We start from the raw sequence: 23,566 nt of genomic DNA, 5'->3' as shown, positions 1-23,566 counted from the left end.
ATACACACACGCACCGAACGGTTCATTACCTTTACGAAAAGATTTTGAGTAAAGGAAACAGTTCTACGCGTCTGCCTGGGTGAGAGAGGCCCGACTCCTGAACGAAGTATTCCACTTTCTCTCTGCCCAAAAATTCCCATAGTTGTAGCCAGGGAATTATCGAAGCTTAAATATGGTGGATTTTGCTAGAGTGCAGAAGGAATTGCAAGAGTGCAATCGAGATTTTGAGGTGTCTGGGATTAAGGTGGTTCCAAAGAGTGAAGCTAATCTTGCCCACTTGCTTGGCACAATCCCTGGTCCTATTGGCACTCCTTACGAAGGCGGAACTTTCAAGATCGATATCATTTTGGCTGGTAATAATTGGTTTACATTCATATCATCTTCAAATGGTTCAAATGGGCTTAGATGCTTGAGGGTTTCGCGTAGATTGGGTTTCCGAGGATGTTTTTCTTGTGCTTTTCTTTTTTAGCTTAATTTTGATACTTTTTTTTTTATTTTAAAAAGAAAGTTTTCTTGCTTTTGGGTCTTGTCGCAAATTATTTCTTTAAAAAGAAAGTTAACAAGGTTATTTCGTTAATATCATAATTTCTGCCAACACGTTAAATTCTGGAAGGTTTTACTGGCGGGTTATTGTGCCTTTCTTGTTCTTGGGTGCAAAATAAAAATTCTTCTGTTCTTTTTGAGTAACAAAACGAGTTACTTCTGGTTTTGTGTATCGTATAAGTTGGATCTTTTTGGATTAGAATGTATTCTTGATACCTTGCATCAAGTTCTTCAAGTTGGATTCGATTTGCTGTGATAAAATCTAGCGCTTACATTACTAGCGAGGTCCAATCAGCTTAGTCGACACCCAAACTCATCACCTGGCGCTAATACATCCATCACCTGACAAGATTATGAGACTCACCTCTCTCTTGTCACTTATTTTTCAGAAATAAGATATATAATGTCATTTTGCAAGGCGAGATTTGGTGGATTTGTGCATTCTCCTTTCGACAGATAATACGACGTGTTAGTTGTCCCACATCGGTTGGATAAAATACGTGGGAGTTGTATATATGGTCTTGGGCAATCCTTCCCCTTTAGTAGCTTTTGGGGTTGAGTTAGGTCCAACTTCCAATCTTAACATGGTATCAGTGCCCGGATTCCACCGTTATGTGTTGGACTGCCCATAGTTGTGTCATCCATTCTGTCCATAATTGGGTCATCCGTAAATTTCACGCTCTAGATGTTCATTCCTGGGCGTGAGGGGGTGTGTTAGTTGTCCCACATCGGTTGTATAAAATACGTGGGAGTTTTATATATGGTCTTGGACAATCTTCCCCTCTTGAGCTAGCTTTTGGGGTTGAGTTAGGTTCAAGTTCCAATCTTAACACGACAATATTTCTTTTATTTGTTTTTATGATTATTGTGACTTCTGTGCGTCTTAGTTGCTCAGTATCAGGATACAGCTAATATGATCCCTAGATGGTTGAAGATTATTAGAGCTTTTAAATTAGGGAGTTGATTTAAGTTAATGCATGATAATCTCACCTGGCGACTCATGTTATAATCTGCGTGAAATAAAAAAAATTTATGACTGCAAGTTTCAAATCAGATATCTGAATGAAATCATATTACTTTGCATGAGTTGACGGATATCGAGGAATAGATGGGTTCATATATATATATATATATATAAATTTAAGCATTAATTATACTAATGTTTAGTTATGCAAACTTTTATAACACTTAATTGGTTCTTTATTACTACTTGTTGATCCTTCTATGTTTTTCTGAAAGAGAGAAGTAAGCCGGTTCTGATCCCAGAAAAGAGGCTTCCTTATGATTGCTTACGCAGTTAATATTTGGGTCTAAAAAGTGGTCTTAAGGAGCATTGAAGGGAACCGGCCTGCCAACAAAAACCAATGATTTTATAAGGTCTTTTGGAATTATGAAAAAAGATGGAACTGCGTAAATTTATACAAGCCTAAGAGCTCATTATGTTTTTGATGCCTTATTTCTGTCAGTGAGTACTGAGTAGCAATGAAGTTTTGATACTAATTTTTTCTTTCTTTTCAACGAAGGGATTTGATCTTTATTACAGGTGGGCATATTTAGTAATATATAGTATCCACTATCAATAGCTATTTATCTTGGATGACATTTACTAACATTTTTCTTCCTTGCAGATGGATACCCATTCGAGCCTCCCAAGATGAAGTTCGTCACAAAAGTATGGTACGTTGAGAAAATGTGTTCTGTTGAACTGCCGCCTCATCACATATGTAACTTCTGTAGTTTTCCTTCATTTCGTGCTGATATAACACTGTTAAGGCACTGGCGAGTTTTATGTGAAAGATGGGAGCTAAGCTTCTGGATTTTATGGGCCGTTTACGAAACTGCTAAAAATTTGTCATCGTACTTGGAAGTTACACGTTGCTAAGGAAGGGATTATCATCTTGACAGCCTCATTTCTTTGTGTTTTTTCATATTTTCCACAGTTGCCTTTTACAACAATATTTTACAAATTAGCCTTTTCATTTTAAATTAGCGGAGACAGAAAATAAGGCATCCTATCTTACAAGCTAATGTCTCATCTTTCTTCTTATGTTGCTCTTAATATATTGCTCCGTTTTCTGTTGGTATTGAGTTTTCTTTCTTCGTTGCTGTAACAAACTTTCTTTTTCGTATGCTTCAATAAATTATTTATATTTCTAGTATTTCTCTGTCTTCTTTTCCAATCAAAGGCATCCTAATATAAGCAGTCAAAGTGGTGCAATATGCCTGGATATCCTGAAAGATCAATGGAGCCCAGCTCTGACTTTAAAAACTGCTCTTCTTTCTATACAAGCATTGCTCTCTGCTCCTGAACCTGATGATCCTCAAGATGCTGTGGTAGCACGACAGGTGTTTTTCTCTGCATGGATTTTTCTTACCCTTCCCATTTTAAATTTTTTTCCCAGGATTTGTTGTCTTACTGCTATCAACCAGTCGTTGATTAGTTATTTTTATATATTCTTCAGTATCTTAAAGAACATCACACTTTTTTGGGCACCGCTCGTTACTGGACTGAAGCATTTGCCATGACATCATCTCTTGATGTCGAGGAGAAGGTTAGCTGCATTCAAAGAATTTGGACGTCCACCCTTTTCTTTATCACACCTAAAAATATTCAAGAAGCATGAAGAAAAATGAACGTGTAACGGAAGACAGGCCTAATTTCTCTGGCAATTATCCCAGATTATTATTTTCATTACTTGACACCTTTTGAAGCTACAGATCCCAATCTTTTATACAGGTGAAAAAACTTGTGGAGATGGGGTTCCCTGAAACATTGGTACGGAATGCTTTGGAGAGCGTTGGTGGTGACGAAAATTTGGCGCTTGAGAAGCTTTGTTCTGGTTAGTTTGGACAATGTTTTGATGATTAGTTTGGACAATGAAAACTGATGTTCCGGTATATGATATAAACGAGACTTAACTTTATGCAATACACAGCATATAGCTATTATCTTATCAAATTTCACCGCTTAACATGGTTTCATGGTCTTGAACCGTTGTGACACGAGTTCTAGCATCTCGTTTTTGAAGTTTAGATGGACTACTAAGTACCACCCATCTAGGCTCATCAGTTTTTCTATGCTATGTCGGGAGAAAAATTCAACGTACCCTATGCACCGTTGGATGTGCCAAAAAGCATCCTGATGCACTATTTATTGACCATCACCTTATCTAGTGTGGGAGTTTTCCATCAAAATTCTTTGATTTTTATTTTAAGAAGCTTTATTGATGATGAATAATTTATAAGGATAAAACAACGTAATGGTTAAATTTGGGCAAGGGGATAAAAAAGAATATAAAATTTTGTAAAGACTTGTTCAGGCATAAGGTTGTAACCACTGATCAGCATCAATGAAGGAAAGATTTAGAAATGGAGAAGCTTGTGTGTCGTTCAGTCTTTGAACATAAGGAGCCCTCAGTGTTGTATTTGCTCCATCGCCCGTGTTATTGTACTCCGCATAAAACAGAGTCCTGTAAATTATGTCCAAAAACAAAGTCGTGATCGTCGTTTTTGTTGTTGTTGTTGTTCTTGAGTCTCGAACATAAGATTTCAATCTATCATTCTATACTTTTATCATAAAGAAGATATGAGGTACACATTATAGGAAACTTACTGGTCTCTTGCTGGGTCATTGAAATCATTCCACCCCTCAGGAGCAATAATATCAGACATATTTGTTAATGAAAACACAACAGTGGAGAAAGGCCTCCAAGCTCGGCCGAGCCATATTCTTCCAGTCCCTCCTATGCTGCAGTTCACGAATGCGAAGCCACTGTTTTCTTCCTTCGAGGCCCGGCCATGAGCCGTCACCGCCCCGTTTATGTTCCTCGTGCCGGCTGGTACTGGGGTGGCTATGGATGTTATATGGCAATTCTATACATAAAACATGTATAGTTTTATTATATATAGCCATATAAAATAAGAATAAAACTAATTCTTGATCTGTTTTCTATTTTTTTTTAAAATGTAAAACATGAACGATATATATTTTTATTACATCAATGATATATTTTCGTAAAACATAAAATTTAAATAAATTTGGAATATAAGTTATATTTTGACGTAATTACGGTCTCACATGTCGTATTTTGTGATACGGATATCTTATTTGGGTCATCTATGAATAAGTATTACTTTTTATGCTAAGAGTATTACTTTTTATTGTGAATATCGGTAGAGTTGACATATCTCACAAACAAAGATTCGTGAGATCGTCTCACAAAAAACCTACTCTAATTCTTATTGTTAATTTGAAGTTGTGACTCTCTTCATATACTAATTCTTTGTTCCATACTGAAAGTGAATAAATAGAGAAGCTAGTTGATGCATTGAAATAGTAACTAATAATACCTCATAGAATGACTTAGCATTTCCAAAGATGAAGTCGATTGAACCTTGAATATAGCATTCCTTGAAGTAATGGCGACCCCTGTCGTCGTGTAAAGTATCCTGGGCTCCGAAAAAACCGCAGCCCCAGAAAGCTGACTTGTCTCCGGAAACCCTGATGGCCACGGCTTGCGCTCCGACCGCTCCTGGCCCTGGAATCGGAGCCACATTCTGATCCATTCAAAACCATGAATCTTTTTATGGGCTACATATAATTATTACAAAATTCTTGATAGAAGTTGGCATACCATGAAACTTATATTTTTGGCAATAAAATTGGCTGCAAAGACTTGAACTGATCCGCTGTAGAAGGTTCCATGAGAAGAATTGGCTGTGTCATTCCATACAATTGCGGTTGATGTATACCCTTGCCCTTGGAAAGTGAGGTTAGGTTTGGTTCTTGGAACTATAATTTTCTCACTGCATTTTAATCACACAAGAAGTTGCTTCACACATGCATCCATAAAATAAATATACAAGCAGGAAAAAAGGTTTGTGTTACTTAATTAGGATTACAAGTAAATTCCATTATTGATCCAAATTATAGTCCTTCTTAGGCTCGAAACGTTAACTGCGTCGACCGCTGCTTGGACCGTGGTGAAGTTGCAACAACCATTGTGGTCGACACAGAGAATCGAAGTCGTGTTGGTGTCCGGAGGGGGGAAATCGGGCGGAAAATCGTCGCAAACCACCTTCGTGTTATTGTTTTGGTCGGTATGTTTGCGATGTCGTCGATGATGCGAATGGTGATGAGAACGGTGAAGTAGAACCGAAATCAAGGGCATGTGGGATAACGTTTTAGAGGGAAAATGGACAAGGTCATTGATGGATTGTATGTTTTGTTCCAAGAAATTTGTGGATGCCAAGAATGCAATAAAGGCAAAGAAAATAGAGACACAAAGGGCTCTAGGACTCATTTTTCAATATTGGAATCCAATGGGAGCAAAAGTGAAAGAGAGAATTTGATTCAATGGGAGCAATGTATAGTGGATACACAATAGCCCTTAAAGTATAAGGCTAAAATTACCTTTCTTGGAAGTCACTCTTCCTTGTGAAAATACGTAAACAACCTAACATTGCTTCATAATTTGGCTAGACAACATTCTTCCCACAATAGTCGCATGATACCCACTACTTAATTATTACACTATTACATAATTCGTGTCATAGGATGATAGGACACGATTTGGAGTTAATTGCATTAGCGTATTATCTGAATATTAATATTTCCGAGGTACTTGTCAACCTATCAAATATGTAATACCAAATATATCCATATTTTTTTAGTTTGAAGGTGCGAAATAGATGATATTACTCGATTTAGAAATGTCTGAGTACGTCGAATCCAGTGAACAGATGACGACTATGGCAAATCCAGAGAGCTAACTTGGAGGGTTGTTACTTGTGTCACGAATCAACGGTAGAACGAAAACTTTGTTGTTCAAAATATATGGAAAAACAGGACAGATAGCTATTTGAAAAACCACCAAATCAGTATAGTGAGTGAAAACAGTAGTATAATGCTTAATTAAATCAAATCGAGGCCTGTAGCTTGTACAATTTTCTTAAAACAGATTCGCCCCCTCCGGTATGTGCTCCGAGGACTCAGCGGACGTCTGTTTCCCAGGATACAACGGGCAAACCAGCAGAGTTGCAGCACAAAGCACTATGCTAGCGAACAAAAGCAGTACCTGAACTTTATCAGTGAACGGAGCAGAAGCAGAACAAGCAGAAGCAGTACTGTAGCAGCAGAAGCAGAAACAGCACTGCAGCAGAACAAGCAGAAGTACTGCAGCAGAACGAGCAACAATACTGTAGCAGAACGAGCAGCAGTACTGTAGCAGAACAGAAGTACTGTAGCAGAATGAGCAGCAGTACTGTAGAAGAAGTACTACTGTAGCAGAAGAAGCAGAAGAACTGTAGCAGTAGGAGAAAGTGGATTTTTCCGATCTCTTTTTCTGGCCTTGGCACATCTCCTATTTATACATACCTATACAAGCCATACGAAAGACCAAAGGTTGTCATAAAGATGCCTTTAAGATGGTAGATGAAGCATCAACAGTTGGGGAGATGAAGCACCAACAGTCATGCCATGCGAAATGTCTCAAGGGCATGTGAAAGGTCTCAACTGAAAAAAAAATTAACAAAAGATGGCATAGACTGCTAGGCGATTTTTTGACTTGATCAGTCCGACATTCGACGCACACATGTCGCGCTCGTACGCTTGCACACAAGTCAAGCCTTTTTCCACTGCAAATCGGGCCCATGATTTGCACCCCCCTGCGCCTGTGTGCGCGAGAGAGAGCCTCTTGACCAATCATTGTTACACTTTCATAAAGTATAACACAATATAAACTTATCTATACCACTTCATTTTTTTATTGTGGGACAAACCCACCTTTCCAAATTTCATTCACTCACATGGAAAGCCCATAAGCCTAAAAGCCCACCTTTAATCCAACAATCCCCCACGTGAATGAGAATTTAAAGTTATACGAAAGGATTCCACTGATAAAGTTCAACAGTTAAGTCTTGCATAGGATAGGTAGGTGTTACCCTTTGAACCTTCCTTTGTGAAAGCATATTAATTCACTGGTTGACAGTAGACGTGATGTCTTTGAACTGTACATCCGTTTGTGTGAATTGTGATATACTTCACACAAGACTCTCCCTGATAGTATTAAGTTCTCATGATTGTGTTTTTTTTTTACCATGAACACACGTCTGGTTCTGCAAGAGGGTCTAGAATTGAGCCCTGCAATTCCTTCGAAGTGGCCCCACTTCTCTCTCACATTGGTGATTCTATATTGATTGTTATCAGAATCATTAAAAGTCGTAAGCTTATCCTCAAGATTCACTGTTTCATAATAGGAATGGATTATAGATAACCCCCACAGTGCTTCTCCAAATTAGTGCGATTAGGTTGTCCCATTAAACCTAGTTCTTGGGATCTCCAGTCAGCGTAAGTTGTGTTTTCCTTCGCACCAATTTATTCTATAGGCTTAAGCCTCATTCCCCTTGACGATTTCGCAACTAACTCTCTGTTTAACCCCTTGGTCAGTGGATCTGCTATATTATCCTTTGACTTTACATAGTCAACAGAGATAACTCCAGTTGAGAGTAGTTGTCTAATGGTATTATGTCTACGACGTATATGCCTAGACTTACCATTATACATTTTATTTGTGCCCTTCCAATCGCATATTGGCTATCACAATATATGCATATAGCCGGCACTGGTTTTTCCCATCCTGGAATATCTTCTAAGAAGTGACGCAGCCATTCAGCCTCTTCAGCACTCTTGTCAAGAGCTATAAACTCAGATTCCATTATGGATCTGGCTATTACAGTTTGTTTAGAAGATTTCCATGCAATTGCTGTACCTCCAAAAGTGAATACAAATCCACTTATAGATTTTGAGTCTTTCATATCAGATATCCAATTTGCATCACTGTATCCTTCAATAATAGCAGGATATCTGGTATAATGCAGCACATGATCACGAGTGTATCTTAAGTATCTTAGCAATATGATAATTGCTTTCCAGTGTTCAACTCCTGGATTACTCGTGAATCTACTCAATTTGCTCACTGCATAAGCTATGTCTGGTCTTGTACAACTCATTAAGTACATCAGACTTCCAATGACTCGAGAGTACTCTAATTGAGACATGCTCTCACCTCGATTCTTTGATAGATGCTGACTGATATCTATCGAGGTTCTAGCCAATGCAGAGTCATCCTTATTGAATTTCTCAAGTATTTTGTCAACATAATGTGACTGACTTAGAACTAACCCTTCTGATGTTCTATGAATTTTAATTCCAAGAATTACATCGGCTAAGCCCAAATCTTTCATGTCAAATCTTGAGTTCAATAACTTCTTGGTGAATTTGATCATCTTATCATTATTATCAATGATAAGTATGTCATCTACGTAAAGACATAAAATGACATATCCATTTTCAGTGGTTTTTATGTACACATTTGTCATATTCACTGAATTTAAATCCACTTTCTATCATGGCTTTATCAAATTTTTCGTGTCATTGCTTTGGTGCTTGTTTTAAGCCATATAGAGACTTCACCAATTTACAAATCTTATTTTCTTGCTCAGTCGCAGAAAATCCCTCAGGTTGTTCCATGTAAATTTCCACTTCTAAATCTCTATTTAGAAAAGATGTCTTTACGTCCATTTGGTGTACTTCAAGATTCCGCAAGGCAGCAATCGCAAGTATCACGCGAATAGAAGTTATTCTCGATACAGGAGAATATGTGTCAAAGTAATCAAGCCCTTCACGTTGATGATAACCTTAATTACCAATCTAGCTTTATACTTATCTATAGCTCCATCTGATTTCATTTTCCTTTTGAAAACCCATTTACAGCCTAGTGGTTTGCTTCCTGGAGGAAGATTTACTAATTCCCACGTATGGTTTTGTAAAATGGATTCCATTTCGGAATTTATAGCCTCTTTCCATAGAGGTCCATCAGATGAACTCATTGCTTCCTTGAAGTTTTGAGGTTCACTTTCCATCATGAAAGTGATGAAATCCGGATCAAAGAATTTCTCAGTCCTAACTCTCTTGCTACGTCTAAGTTCAATATCTTGATCAAGCTCTTGTTCCTTTTCAATTGTCTCCTATAATCTTTTGGATAAACTTGGTTTTTCCTTAGATTTGCATGGAAACATGTGTTCAAAGAACGAAGTATTTCTTGATTCCATTATCGTATTCTTGTGAATATCAGGTATTTGAGATTCATGTACAAGAAAACGATATGCGCTACTGTTTTGAGCATATCCAATGAAAATGCAATCGACAGTTTTTGGTCCTATCTTTACTTTCTTTTGAGTGGGTACTGCTACCTTGGCAAGACACCCCCACACTCGCAAGTATTGGTAGGATGGACTTCTACCTTTCCATAACTCGTATGGACTTTTATCTTGTTTTTTTGGGGCACCTTATTTAAAAGGTAATTTGCTGTTAGAACAGCTTCCCCCCCCCCACATGTTCTGAGGTAAACCAGAACTTAATAACAACGCATTCATCATTTCTTTCAATGTGCGATTCTTTCTCTCTGCAATGCCATTTTTCTGAGGAGAATAAGGTGCAGTTCTTTCATGTTTGATACCGTGTTGATCACAAAACTCAGCAAATGGTGATTCATATTCACCTCTCGGTTTCTCTTTGACTTCTTACATTCAGATGCCTTGTGACCCATGCCATCATAGTTATAGCATTTTCCAGAGAACTTTTTCTTCGAAATGCCTCCCTTGGGTCCCATGTTCAACCTTTTGTTGGAGGAGAAGAAATTTTTCTTTTTCGATCTTTGATCACGCTCGACTACATTTGCCTTAGCGGCAACAGGATAAAACAATCGTCTTTCCGAACTCTTATTGTCTTCATCGATGCGAAGTCGAACAATGAGCTCTTCAACATTCATCTCCTTTCGCTTGTGTTTCAAGTAGTTTTTGAAATCCTTCCAAGCTGGTGGTAGCTTCTCAACTATAGCAGCCACTTGGAAAGATTCGCTCAACGTCATCCCCTCGACGTGAATCTCGTGAAGAATCACTTGGATTTCTTGAACTTGACTGATAACCAGCTTAAAATCCACCATTTTAAAATCCAGAAAGCGGCCTACAAGAAACTTCTTGGCCCCGGCATCCTCGGTTTTGTACTTTCTGTCAAGTGATTCTCATAGCTCTTTGGTTGTCTTCTTTTCCAGTACACATTGTACAACGAGTCTGCCAATCCATTCCGCACATAATTTTGGCATAGGAAATCATAATGATTTCAAGCCTCCAGTGCACTGACGGATTCAACATCTCCCTCGCCCTCTTTCAGGTTAGGAGCATCCTCGAATAGGAATCTAGCCAAGTTCAGTGTTGTCAAATAAAACAACATTTTCTGCTGCCACCTCTTGAAATCCACACCAGTGAACTTCTCAGGCTTTTCACCGTGGCTGGCAGGGACAGTAACCGCAGCAGCACATGGGACAACTTGAGCAGGCACAGTAGGGACAACATGATCAGTTTCCCTTTGCACGCTGGATTCAGTAGCCATATCTGAACTTTAACCACGTAATGAGTAAATCTGTTTTAAGTTTGTTGTTCAAAATATATGGAAAAACAGGACAGATAGCTATGTGAAAAACCAGCAAATCACTATAGTGAATGAAATCAGTAGTATAATGCTTAATTAAATCAAACCGAGGCCTGTAGCTTGTACAGTTTCCTTAAAACAGATTCTCCCCCTCCGGTATGTGCTCCGAGGATTCAGCGGACGTCTGTTTCCCAGGATACAACGGGCAAACCAGCAGAGTTGCAGCACAAAGCACTATGCTAGAGAATAAAAGCAGTACTTGAACTTTATCAGTGAACAGAGCAGAAGCAGTACTGTAGCAGCAGAAGCAGAAACAGTACTGCAGTAGAAGTACTGTAGCAGAACAGAAGTACTGTAGCAGAAGAAGCAGAAGAACTGTAGCAGTAGGAGAAAGTGGATTTTTCCGGTCTCTTTTTCTAGCCTTGGCACATCTCCTATTTATACATACCTATATAAGCCATACACAAAAGGCCAAAGTCGCGCTCGTACGCTTGCACACAAGTCAAGCCTTTTTTCACTGCAAATCGGGCCCATGATTTGCACCCCCTGCGCCTGTGTGCGTGAGAGAGAGCCTCTTGAGGCAATCATTGTTACACCTCCATAAAGTGTAACACAATATAAACTTATCTATACCACTTCATTTTTTCAATGTGGGACAAACCCACCTTTCCAAATTTCCATTCACTCACATGGAAAGCCCATAAGCCTAAAAGCCCACCTTTAATCCAACAATGTTTTGGAAGTGAACATCCCAAAGAGAGGAATGCCTGAACATCAGAATGAGTGTTCCTGAGAGCATATCTTATAAACGTGCTGTCGTGAACTATTCATACTTCATAGAGAGTACTTTTGAGGCTTAATAGGCTTCGTCCCATTTGTGCTGGTTAATTAAATATCGAATCTCAAGTAAATATTTATCCAAATATTAAATAATATATAACCAAATGCATCAACATATATAATTAAAGTTCATTTTCTTATTTTATCCAAATATGTTTAAAATAAAACCACACAACTTATAAACGCATAAAACGACTTATATATAAGAAATTATAAACTATTTTAAATAAGTTCAGTCAAGACGATGTAACTCAGATTAACTTCTTCAAAATCACTGCGGTTGATTACCCTCACTGAATAAATGAATATGCCCTATTTATACTAGAGAAAATAGAATTTATTCCCCTTTAAAAGTTGTAGAAATTGAGTTTTAGGAAAATAAGGATTATTTTCTAAAATTTCTAATTTCTCTCGAATGATTTCTCAGAAGGAGCACGAACCAATCAGGGACCAATCCATACACTTTCCATGGTCTCCAATTCTTAGTTCCATTGTGGGGGTTTTTTTTTTTTTTTAAAAAAAAGAAATTAATTTTTTAAAAATAAAATAGATGGTATGGTTTTGTAAATTTAAGGCAAAACGCCACAATCAATCAGTGTCCGCCACTAATAGCAGAGAACAATGTAAAACTATAGCGTCCCAGCCACATATATCATATGCGGCTGGCAAATATCTTATTAGTAAAATAGGAATGACTAAATGCAAAAAATAGAGTTGAAACTTTTGGAAAATAGATCATTTTTAAATGGTGAGTTAGTCAACCAATTTTTTTTTAAAATAAAATATTAAATAATTTATCTTTTTAAAAAATTGAACTTATTTTTTTTAAAAAAATTAGTTAAAGATGTGTTGGTTTATTTTCGACAAAATGTATATGCATATCCATTCACTTATTTATTATTAAAAAAATAATTGAAATATGAAAATTATTGAATTTTCATAAGCAAAATTTTTGAATTTGTGCTCTTTTTATTTTTTAAAACAAAATATTTTATTTATTTAAATACACTTTGATTTAGTTTTCAAAAAAAAGTTATGTTTGTCTTGATCCACTTATTTTTTATTTTTAAAAATTAATGAATTTGAACTCCAACTTTATTTTTGTAAATGAACTAATTTGAAAGATAAAAAGTAAAAAGTGATTTATCTTTCAATTAACCTACATACAAAAAATGGAAATTGAAGCTCAAATTCATTAATTTTTAAAAATAAAAAATAAGTTGATCGACATACATACACTTTTTATTTTTTTTGAAAACTAAATCAACGTAAATTTTAAAAAATAAAATATTTTTTTTAAAAAAAAGTACAAATTCAAAAATTTTGTGTACGAAAAACTCAAGAATTTTCATATTTGAACTATTATTATTTTTTTATTACTCATATTACTTGTAATAATAAAAAAAAGTAAGTGGATGGATAGATATATACATTTTTTCCAAATCTAAAGCAACACATATTTAAATAAATATTTTTTTAAAAGATAAATTAATTAATATTTTACAAATAAAGAATTTTTTTAAAAAAATTGGTTGATTAACTCACCATTTAAATGATCTATTTTTCAAATATTAAACTTAACTTCCAATTCTATTTTTTTTACATATAGTCTTCCTATTTTACTAATAAGATATATATTAAGTTCAATTAAAAAATAATAATAATGAATAAAAAAAATATTTGGCAAAGACGCTTCTACCATGTGTAACTGCACATGACAGCTTGAACGCTGCAATTTTAATATATACAGATGCTGCAAAATATATTACAATGTCGGTCATTGATGATGGTATTTTAGCTTAATTTTGCAAAACTCTATTATCCACTTTATTTTTGAAATTAAAATGTTTAAATTTTTTTTAAAAAAAACCCTCCATTGGAGGCGGGATATGTAGCTCTTAGTTAACCTACAGATACACCTACCGATTTAATTTTCATCCTGATGCTCATATCCATTTTAGGTTCTTAGTCAACCAACAAATGCAATGGAAGAAATATCGATATGATAAACAAAATCAATATATATATATATATATATTACACTTATCAATATTAAACACGTAACATTTATTAAAAGTATTACATGTCATGCTAACGTAATATATATGTAACGTGTTTAACCGCTGTTAGAAAGACACATTCACTATATATATTTTACTTATCAATGTCATGTACATGTACATATAAAGATATACAACATGTTATTCTAACATAACATGTTGTATATGTAATGCTAACGTAATATATATGTAACGTGTTTAACCGCTATTAGCAAGACAAATTCTCTATATATATTTTACCTATCAATGTTATGTACATGTACATATAAAGATATACATGTTATTCTAACATAACATATGTGTCTAATGGCTGGTTTAGCGAGTTATATTTACTTATATATATTATACTAGTTATACACACTTGTGGAGATATCACATATTATGATAACATAATGTATGAATCTAATGACTAGTTCAACGAATTATACCCACTACATGTATTACATTTATCAATATTTAGTACTTGCGTGCATAAATAAAAATTTGTGAAACAATCTCATGGATTAATTTTGTGATACATATCTTTTATTTGAGTTGTTCATGAAAAATATGACTTTTTATGCTAAAATTATTAGTTTTTATTGTAAATATATGCAGTATTAATTCGTTTCACGAATAAATATCCGTGAGATCATCTCACAAAATATATATTGACCGATGTAAATGTATGCTTTTAACTTTGGGTCAAACTACAATTCGATAAATGTAATCTATCATAATATGATTTTATTTAATTCCCAAATTTTTCCACTCCAATCCATTGGCCTTTTTTCGAAACTGCCAGTTTCCATCAAACACAGATCTATGCATTTAACTACGCTTTCACTTCCATCCAAATTCGTCAATTCCGCAGTTCAATCTGCTTAGCCAAACGCTGAACAATCTTCAGATGAAGGCGTAGAAGACTTTTAATCCTGCTTTGTCATCCATATAATAAATGGGTAGGAATTCTCATAAACGAATTTTGGATTTTTAGTGTTTTGCATTGTGAACTAATCGCTAGTATGAAGACAAATCGAAAAATTACAAATCTTTAGCGTTTCCTTCTTCTTTATTCAATTTTTTTCCTCTGGGTTTTGGATTCATGTAAATTTTACGATTTCCGGACATGGTTTGTTGTCACTTCTTGTAGTTCGTGAAGGTTCTTATGTGAAGATTGTGGATGAGATCGACAGATGTTTGGAAGTTTAGGAACCTAGTGTGGCAAAGCTCAGAACCACAATTCACGCATCTAATCCTGTATAATTTCTCGATACTCTTTAGCTATCTCCGTTTTACTCATATTTGTTCCCGTGGGAAAATAGAAAAGGTGAAATGGGTTTCTGATTCGCACATCAGTTTTTTTGAGAATACTGTGGTTAATTATTTCTATGTGCTAATGGCTTCGATCAACTAAAGTATCGTCTTTTTGTTGATACACGCATGTTTATGGTAACTTTGAGTGTTTCATGCCAATAAATATCATTTTAGAAATTTTTTATACAAAACAAATTGAGGTCGGCAAATTAATAATAACTTTAAATGTACAATGTTGTTGAACATGGCACATTCAGTATTTCTTATACACTTTGAACCGAGTATGTTTTTGTAGTTTGTCTCAATAACATATTAGTTTTGACCTTTAACTGTTATTATGCTACCACCAGAAAATAAGGTTGAGAGAGGTTAACTGTTTGTTGGATCGTAAGCAGGACAATTTATTTTTTTTGCGCATGAGAGAAAGGTGTTCTTTTGGTGGCTATAAATATAAGGAATGTTGAGGGAATTTTAAGATCTGAAAGTCCAAGTTAATCAAAATTTTCTGTCAAATGGGTAAGATGGAAAGAACCATATCGGTTAATTTTGTCCTTCAAAAATAAAAATAAATAAAGGGTGAGGTTTCCTTACCAGTTGAAGTTGTCATGATATACCTTTTAAGTAGGTAGGATCCTTGAAGGTTTCCTTACCAGTTGAAGTTGTCGTTATATACCTTTTAAGTAGGTAGTATCCTTGAAGTTAGAAGTCATCGTGCATTTAGTTCAAATGTCAAAACTATTATCTGGTCCTGTATGGGGTACAGAATGGTTGGCCAATCTGAAACATTTACATTTAATTCCTCTTTCCTTAGTATTTTGCTGAAACTTTCTAAATCTATTGATGACTTTGAACTTTTTACGCATTTCATCTTGTTGAATTTTAATTTGCTCCACTTTTTCAACCATATTATAACTTTTCTCTTTTATTTTCTCACCAGCAGAAATTTGACGATATATGTGTCCAATTCTTTCTAATGAAAACATTTATAGGTTTTAAGCCTCTTCTTTTTCCCATATGACAAGTAGGAGGTTCGTCACAAAATGCCATTAGGATGCATTATGATTGAAATGGTAATACCAAGAATCTGCTTCATTTTTATGCTGCTTCCTAATTTGGATTAACTGAAACACAATTTTTTTTTACGCTGCTTGTATTACGAGGGATCCAGAAATATTACATCTGTCAGCATAATGGGGTAGATCTTATGTGGAAATACTCTATGCCTTTTTGTAAGAAAACTTTTTAGATAGATTACAAAAGATGTTAATTTTTTTACGTTGTCTATGATAAAGTGACTTTTGACAGAGAGGCCATATATGCTGAACTGTATCACTGTTTATTTATTATTGAAACGGCAAGAGTTGGAATCAACAATTTTACAAGTAGGAGAGTTGGTCCATTAATCATTTGTCACCTCTTCTATGCTTTTACTGATTTAACAAATTTTTTCTCCACCTGACAGCATTGGATTTTGAACTCCTGCATAGAGCGTTTGGATGCCAAGTGGGCTGATGTGCCATGTTCATCAACTCAAATGTAACCTTGCCTAGTTAGTAGTGATATTCTTTTTCGATTTTAGCTTATTTGGATAAAAAAAAGTAGTGTTTGCTTGATTCATTTAGTATTCAATGGGCACCATTATCGTATTTGCTTAATTTCCTTAGTTTGATTCTTTGTAATGTGGTGCATTACAAATGCACCATTATCATCTAATATATTGTAATTTTTTTTCTTTCAGAATGATTTGTTTGTTTTGTAAACCGAAGCTGATACAGAGGCAACCATAGCATGAAAAGAGCCTGATGATTGGTGGGATTTCGTTTACTTTTTCACCAACGACTCACCAATGATCTAAACTATTCCGAATGTTAAACATGTCAAAATATTAATTTCAGGTAAATACGATTTGTCTCATATTGGAGGTAAAATGAACCTAAGTTAATTTATTATGTCTTCTTGTAATCTCTTAAGTTTTTGAAAACTATTAAATTAGAAATCAGAATGGACACAAGGAAAAAGTAAAAAAAGACGCACTGATAAGATGGCTGTGTATAAAATGAAAAATTGAATGATATAATAAATCATTGAAATAATGTTAACGTGTTTACCATGATACCTAAAATTGATATCTGTGTCTTGAACAGTTATTTGTAATTAGATAATTCTACAGTTTTATCTTCCCATGGCCTGTCAATATTTAATTGTTTGTGCCAATTTTGCAGATCCAAGCTGCTTCTAGAAATTCTAGTTTTTGGATTTTCGAGTCCAGGTAATTAAATTAGTCACCATGACCGTCCTTACAAATATATATTTATTAAATTTTTTTGACAAATAATTTTCAGGTAAAATAAGCTTTTATTTTGACAATTTTTTTTGAAGTGTTTCCCTTCACGTTTGCCTTATTCTTCATCAATCGTCTCCTGTTTAAGAGTAATTTAGGGGAGAGATTGATTTGTACCATTGCTTTGAGAAATTTTGACATGAATCTGTTTTGTTTAATAATCATTTACACTTTTATTAATATAATGGTTCCCCACATGGGATTGGAGAAAACAGTGATTTCTAAGTCTAAGATCAGAATACTTCAAAATGTTTATGTTTTACTGTTTAGATCACCGGGGCAGGCATTTTGATGTTTGATCGGCATAGGATTCCCAACTGTGGACCATTATTCTATTGAAAGTTCAGAGCTGGTTAGTACCATTTATCATGAAACTACTGTACTGGATCTTGCCACTGTATTCGCGGAGTTCATTCCATTACATATGTGGTTGCATAGTTGGGATTCAAATTAACTATACGAGGAAGTGTTATCTGTTTTCCTTATTTCCTTCTTCTGAAAAGATATGGAAGTTTAATTACTTGTATTTAATGTTGAATGTTTATTATTATTATTGTCGTCGTTATTATTTTCTGCAGTTCACATTTGTAATGGAAAATATACTATTGATTCTTATTTGTTTCTTCGTTATCATGGATGAATGCTCATTTATGAAGTATGGGGTATATGTGAAGCTAATGGATTTTTCCTTGTGAATATCTACTTCATTTTTGTAGATACAATGTAGTTTTATTGGTTAATTGGTTGATGTGAAAACCTTTCTACATGTTTTCAGGAAGGCCTCTTCCTTCAATTTTCTCAGTGCTGGTGGTCAATGTTGAGTTAATTTCATTAATGAGTGATTGTCAAGTATCTGGAAATGAGCCGGTCGCCGTCATTTTCTGTGAAGTCGGAACTTGCATCAGAAGTTGACGAAAAAGCTTTGCATCAATGGGTAGTTGCTTTTTGTATCATTAGGTTTGATCTCGAGCAGGGGCAGCTCATTGAGGAGTGTTGTCCACCTGGCTGTCTTACCCAAAATGAGGAGCTTCAAGTTGCTTTTAGTTCGTTCCCAGATTCAGTTTCACAGAACCTTAACCGATCAAGTATTCATGATTGTATCTTCTTCTTCCGCATAAGGAGGCATGAAAAACCTCCACTTTCAAACATTGGTCCATCAAAGACTAATGAAGTATGTAATAACTTAATATTTCAAGGGCCATTGTGTGCGGATTCGCAAAAGGGTAAAAATCACTATAACTCAAGATACCTGTATGGTTTTGTGTTTAATAGGCAGAGACATGATGAGAGGCTAAAGCGGGGAGGTGAACAAAAATCTGTTGTTATTCTTTCTCACAGTCCATACTCTTGTGTGTTTAGGCCTTTGCTACAAATTATGGGCCCTTTGTACTTTGATATTGGAAAGAAAGCACTGGCTCACATTGCTAGTTGTGTATCGATGTGGCCTACTCCTGTACCTGGTAATCTCATGGTGCTTCCTATTGGGAATGCGTTACTGAAAGTGAACCTTCCTCCTCCTCACAGTTTGCCATCTGATAGTGGGATTTTTGAAGACTCTGCGTCCTCACTGGCCCCCCTTCTCCCTTCAAATCTATCAGTGCCACAGGGTTTATTTCATGACTCCGATCTTTTTGGAACATTCCGGGGACTCTTGATGCATCTTTGGAAGCTCTGGGAAGTGTTACTCATTGGGGAACCCATTTTAATCATAGCACCGACCCCTCCCCAGTGCTGTGAAGCAGTTGCTGGTCTAGTTAGTTTGGTTGCCCCATTACTTTTCAGTGTTGACTTCAGGCCTTACTTTACAATACACGACTCTGAATTTTCCATTTTGAACTCTCTCCCAGAGGGGGCCGCTTTTCCTCCAATGGTTTTAGGTGTCACAAACCTCTTTTTCTTAAAAGCACTGCGTAATGTGCCTCACATAGTTTCAGTTGGAACTCCTGTTTCACATTCTAGTCGTCTTAACATTGATTCAAGGGCTTCAAATGGGGGAATCTCTGCTCAAGAAGAACGATTGAACTTCCGACATCTTTCGGTAAGGAAGTTTACTGCTGCAAACTTCTTGAATGCAGTAAAGTTGAAAAGAGATGGTCCTTTGTGTCTAATGACAGAACACAAAGAAGCTGTATGGTCGAATTATGCTTCAGTGACAAAGCCAGATACCTCTATCTTGAATAGACTTGTTGATGCTGGATTATCTCCAAGGGTTGAGGAGTCGATGTCAGTTGTTAACAATGATATATTACGCCGCCATTTTTTGGAGCTGACCACGAACTTTTTGGCCCCTTTTGGTCCATATTTCAGAGCAAATACTCCTTCTGAAGGTTCATCTCCATATGCTGATCCACCTTCTCTACCATCTTTCAGTACTGAGGAATTCTTATCAACTTTGTCAGAAAGAGGTCCTGGGAAGTTTCTACTGAAGAGAATGAGGTCAAATTGGCTAGATCTCTACAGGTACTGAATAATGGATAGATTTACACCTCCTGCTATGAGAAGGGTTTCCCTTGATAGATAATTTTGCAATTTTCGTTTAAAATATCCATGAAGAGAACACCCTGCCTTGTGGCATTATCTACTCATCCACAAAGAAGTTCACTAGAACTTCTTCAAATTGCCATTTTTTTCCTTCTGAGAAAATAGTTTTATGCAAACTAATTGTCCAAAATTAGCACGTTTCCTTTATAGTTTCTCTCTCGTCTTTAGTCTATTCCACTTTTTTAAGTTTTGAATATACTCGTCGCAGCCAGGACAATTTATCATCAACTCATCCGAAGCAAATGGATATTTGACACTGATCACCTTCTTCAAAGATAATCTCCTTAAACAATATTTTCCGAAGTTGCTCTCTGCACAAGAAATGCAGACATCCACTATCTTTTGTGCCGCTCATATGAACCCTATGGAAAAATTACTACGTTTTTGCCCATGTGCCCTTTTTACCTAAGTTTTGTGAAGTTTCTGATACTGCGGAGACTCATCCCCCACAACTAGACCTGAAACATTGTTTAACGGTTTTGGAACCAGTCTTCTTTCCATCAAAGTTATTTTTACATCGAAAAGAAATGTTTGTCACACAAAGTGTTTCTCCTCATGTTACATCTTTCAGAAATGAATTATTTTTCATGTTTGGCAATCATGCAATCGCTCTTTGTTTATCTATTTCCCTTCTAGTCCACTTCTTTGTGTCCTCGTCATACATCTTTAAAATGAAGGGTTTCAAAATGTATATGGCTTCTGGTGATGCCTTGTCCTCATCCTTAACTTCTCAGTCCTAAATTGTCAGTTTTGCTCTTGATATCCTTCATTTATGTGTACATAGATAAATAATTTGTTTAGTCGATATATACTTTTATCATTTTCTAAAATGTATATTTATTTTACATTAATGCAGGCGTTTCTTGAAAGGACACAACTTTCTGCCATGGTTCCGTAGAAAACGTGCTGTTGCTGAGCAAGAACAGTATAAAATGTGGAGACAAGCTAGAATTAAAAGCAACATAAACCAGTTGATAGCTCGGATGTCAGAATTGGAAATTGTTGATTTCTTCAATGCGATTGAGAGAAACCTCCAAGGAGAAATGCTGGTATGTTTCTTTCTGTAATTTCTAAAAAAAAAATATTAACTTGGGAATATGTTGATTTGCAGAGGATTTATCTCGTGCATATATTTTCCTCAGTCCCTTCTCTTGTTTCAAAATACTGTGCTGCCTTGTGTCCTTTTGCTTTTCCTTCTATGATGTTTTCATTAGAAGATTGTATTCAAGCTAAATCTTTATTTTTTTCCGTTTGTTCTCATCTCCCATTTCTCTTGTTTGATTTTTCACAAAAAGTGGGATGTAATTGATAGTATTCTGGAATGGGTTTGAATGGTTCAGATATTTGAAATGCAATTGAAAGTGCCCTACTAGACGAGTAATACGGAGGAGACTCGAAGACAAGTACATCTATGGATGTAAAGTATTGATAAGACTTCGAATCATTATGATATCCCTCTTGGGTATGAGAATATCCATAAAATGCATACTTGATAGATTGAGGAGATAACTTATCAAGACTAGTCGAAGATCTTGAACAAAGTATACGTATCCATAGACTCTAAAAATCGAGGAAAATATATTACCGTAATAAGATACAAACATGAAAAAGTGATATATCCATGAAGGGATGGTTTGTTTATTCAATTTTACAGTTGTGCCAGTAAGGGATTTGGTGAAAATCAAACATCAAGTGGTAGAAAACCAAAAAGAAACATCAGAGGAGAAAAATTGAAAAATTATTACTGTTCGTGGATGAACACTTCCAATTTTACAGTTCACATGAACAGTTATTAACTAATTCCCTATTCACGTGAACCATTGTTTTTATAAAAAAATGGGGGTGCATATTTGCAAGAATGCAAGAGAAAACCTTGAAAAGAAGTGAAAATGATCTAATTGAAGCATATAGTTATCGGTTATCTCCTATATAAGGAGAGAGAGGATTAACGAGTATACAGAGGTGAGTATACAGAGGTGAGTATACAGAGGTGTTTACCTAATTACCCATAACCAACAACACTTTAAAATTACTTTTTTGAGATAATGTACTTATTCTCTGACATTACATTGCTAGTGGCTGTTATCATTTTTGTACATCATATTTCCTTGTATGTATTTCCTAATTAATTTCATTATCTCCCAATGTAGCATGGAAAAACAAATGAAGATACTGAAGATGTTTGCATGAAATTGAAGAAAGATCTGCAAATTGTATTTGAAGTTCTTCCAAAGGACTTGCAGCAACTTCTTATTATGAACCCCTGCAGGGCATCTCTTTTACGAGAAAGCCTCGACTGCTCAGATCTTCCCGGGCATCCTGTTCCAACAGTTGATGTATCTTCTGCTGAATTTCAATGACACGCAGAGATATTTGCAAATACTTGTGTATCAGCATGTATGTACAAGACCATTGTCATGCGTTAAGCAGGACGTGGAAGAAGTTATAAGTCTACATCACACTGTTGGTATTGCGGGAACTCTTGATACCCCTTTAGGTCAGTTTTCATCTTGAACTGCTACTGACATTTTTCGCGGAGCATCATATTTAATTTAGCCAGTCGAGAATGAAATGAATGAATTATACGAATTTAGGAGCTCATATAGTTCCAGAGGTGATGATGAAAGAAGGAACATTTAGTCATTCAAGAGAAGTTTCTGTTGTTTTGCCTTTTGAGTCCCAATAATGTAATTTGTTGTTTTGTAGCATCTGGCTTTGATTATAGTGGAACGCTTGTTTGAGGTGGATGTTGATTATACGTATAACTAGTGGTAATTTAGGAAATTAATTATCGGCGTTATTTAATACCAAAGTACATTCTTTGTAAAATTACGTAAAAATTTAAATTATTATTTATTATTCAAGAGGAAACATTTATGGCATTTTCTTAGAAAAATTAATATAATATGTATATATTTTTCAATCGATGGGGAATCTATGGTATTTCCACCTGTCCTAGGATCGATTTTGCCATATTTCCATATGTTGGCCTACAAAGGAGAGAAAACGAACAAAGTAATCAAGAAATAAAAGTATATGCACACAGTCTCTGTCCTATTTTATTACACGATTTATTTTTGTCTTTATAGCTGGTACCAAATGATTTTTTTTATTGAAAAGAATTTGTTTATTAACACCACAATATCGAATCTATCGATACTTTTAGCAAACTATGTCTTTTGTAAGACGGTCTCATGAATCTTTATCTGTGAAACGGGTCAATCTTATCGAATGCACAATAAAAAGTAATATTTTTTCATGGATGACCCAAATAAGATATCTGTCTCATGAGACCGTCTCATACAAGTTTTTGTCTTTTGAGCATGTACTAATAAAGCAAACAAAATTCTGAGATCTCAATCAAGATCATGTAGGATTATCAATGTTTTATATTTGACAAGTCTTCTAAAATCTCATCTCACAAAATGGTATGAACCTTTTGATACCCACAATTTG

The 23,566-nt window shown here is 35.4% G+C and overlaps 3 protein-coding genes across 14 annotated transcripts; 2 read left to right on the top strand and 1 right to left on the bottom strand.

Annotated features, from left to right (window-relative positions):
* LOC142540891 (ubiquitin-conjugating enzyme E2 27-like) lies at window positions 1-3,515 on the top strand. Its single transcript, XM_075647341.1, has 6 exons — window positions 1-127; window positions 168-353; window positions 2,172-2,220; window positions 2,730-2,889; window positions 3,006-3,095; window positions 3,281-3,515. Exons 2-6 carry the CDS (start codon window positions 173-175, stop codon window positions 3,386-3,388), a joined length of 588 nt encoding a protein of 195 aa, XP_075503456.1. The 5' UTR covers window positions 1-127; window positions 168-172; the 3' UTR covers window positions 3,389-3,515.
* A 206-nt stretch (window positions 3,516-3,721) lies between these two features.
* LOC142540890 (putative pectinesterase 8) lies at window positions 3,722-5,882 on the bottom strand. The gene is made up of 5 exons (XM_075647340.1): window positions 5,446-5,882; window positions 5,178-5,349; window positions 4,894-5,100; window positions 4,157-4,416; window positions 3,722-4,013 (listed from the first exon to the last, which is right to left on the bottom strand). Exons 1-5 carry the CDS (start codon window positions 5,844-5,846, stop codon window positions 3,860-3,862), a joined length of 1,194 nt encoding a protein of 397 aa, XP_075503455.1. The 5' UTR covers window positions 5,847-5,882; the 3' UTR covers window positions 3,722-3,859.
* Window positions 5,883-14,668: 8,786 nt separating this feature from the next.
* Window positions 14,669-22,851, top strand: LOC142540887 (uncharacterized). 12 transcript variants are annotated; one of them, XM_075647330.1, is made up of 9 exons: window positions 14,669-14,873; window positions 15,065-15,171; window positions 16,691-16,764; window positions 16,967-17,123; window positions 17,451-17,497; window positions 17,840-17,921; window positions 18,345-20,029; window positions 20,967-21,159; window positions 22,261-22,851. In XM_075647330.1, exons 7-9 carry the CDS (start codon window positions 18,429-18,431, stop codon window positions 22,468-22,470), a joined length of 2,004 nt encoding a protein of 667 aa, XP_075503445.1. In that variant the 5' UTR covers window positions 14,669-14,873; window positions 15,065-15,171; window positions 16,691-16,764; window positions 16,967-17,123; window positions 17,451-17,497; window positions 17,840-17,921; window positions 18,345-18,428; the 3' UTR covers window positions 22,471-22,851. The 12 variants fall into 12 exon arrangements, with proteins under 12 accessions (XP_075503445.1, XP_075503444.1, XP_075503450.1 ...); XM_075647329.1 differs by lacking the exon at window positions 17,840-17,921 and adding an exon at window positions 16,254-16,298; XM_075647335.1 differs by lacking the exon at window positions 17,840-17,921 and having other exon boundaries at window positions 16,995-17,123.
* The last annotated feature ends 715 nt before the right edge of the window (window positions 22,852-23,566 follow it).

Source organism: Primulina tabacum, chromosome 3, assembly GCF_025594145.1.
Source record: "Primulina tabacum isolate GXHZ01 chromosome 3, ASM2559414v2, whole genome shotgun sequence".
In the NCBI taxonomy this organism is placed as follows: Eukaryota; Viridiplantae; Streptophyta; class Magnoliopsida; order Lamiales; family Gesneriaceae; genus Primulina; species Primulina tabacum.
This window is presented reverse-complemented; position numbering and strand designations above follow the sequence as displayed.

Excerpts from the sequence above, each read along its gene's own strand:
- LOC142540891 (XM_075647341.1), top strand. The coding sequence starts at position 173 with ATGGTGGATTTTGCTAGAGTGCAGAAGGAATTGCAAGAGTGCAATCGA. Across the intron at positions 2,890-3,005 it reads ATGCTGTGGTAGCACGACAG|TATCTTAAAGAACATCACAC; the intron begins GTGTTTTTCTCT and ends TATATTCTTCAG. Across the intron at positions 3,096-3,280 it reads CTCTTGATGTCGAGGAGAAG|GTGAAAAAACTTGTGGAGAT; the intron begins GTTAGCTGCATT and ends TCTTTTATACAG.
- LOC142540887 (XM_075647336.1), top strand. The coding sequence starts at position 18,429 with ATGAGCCGGTCGCCGTCATTTTCTGTGAAGTCGGAACTTGCATCAGAA. Across the intron at positions 20,030-20,966 it reads AATTGGCTAGATCTCTACAG|GCGTTTCTTGAAAGGACACA; the intron begins GTACTGAATAAT and ends ACATTAATGCAG. Across the intron at positions 21,160-22,260 it reads ACCTCCAAGGAGAAATGCTG|CATGGAAAAACAAATGAAGA; the intron begins GTATGTTTCTTT and ends CTCCCAATGTAG.
- LOC142540890 (XM_075647340.1), bottom strand. The coding sequence starts at position 5,846 with ATGAGTCCTAGAGCCCTTTGTGTCTCTATTTTCTTTGCCTTTATTGCA. Across the intron at positions 5,350-5,445 it reads ATCAATAATGGAATTTACTT|TGAGAAAATTATAGTTCCAA; the intron begins GTAATCCTAATT and ends ATTAAAATGCAG. Across the intron at positions 4,014-4,156 it reads AATGACCCAGCAAGAGACCA|GACTCTGTTTTATGCGGAGT; the intron begins GTAAGTTTCCTA and ends CATAATTTACAG.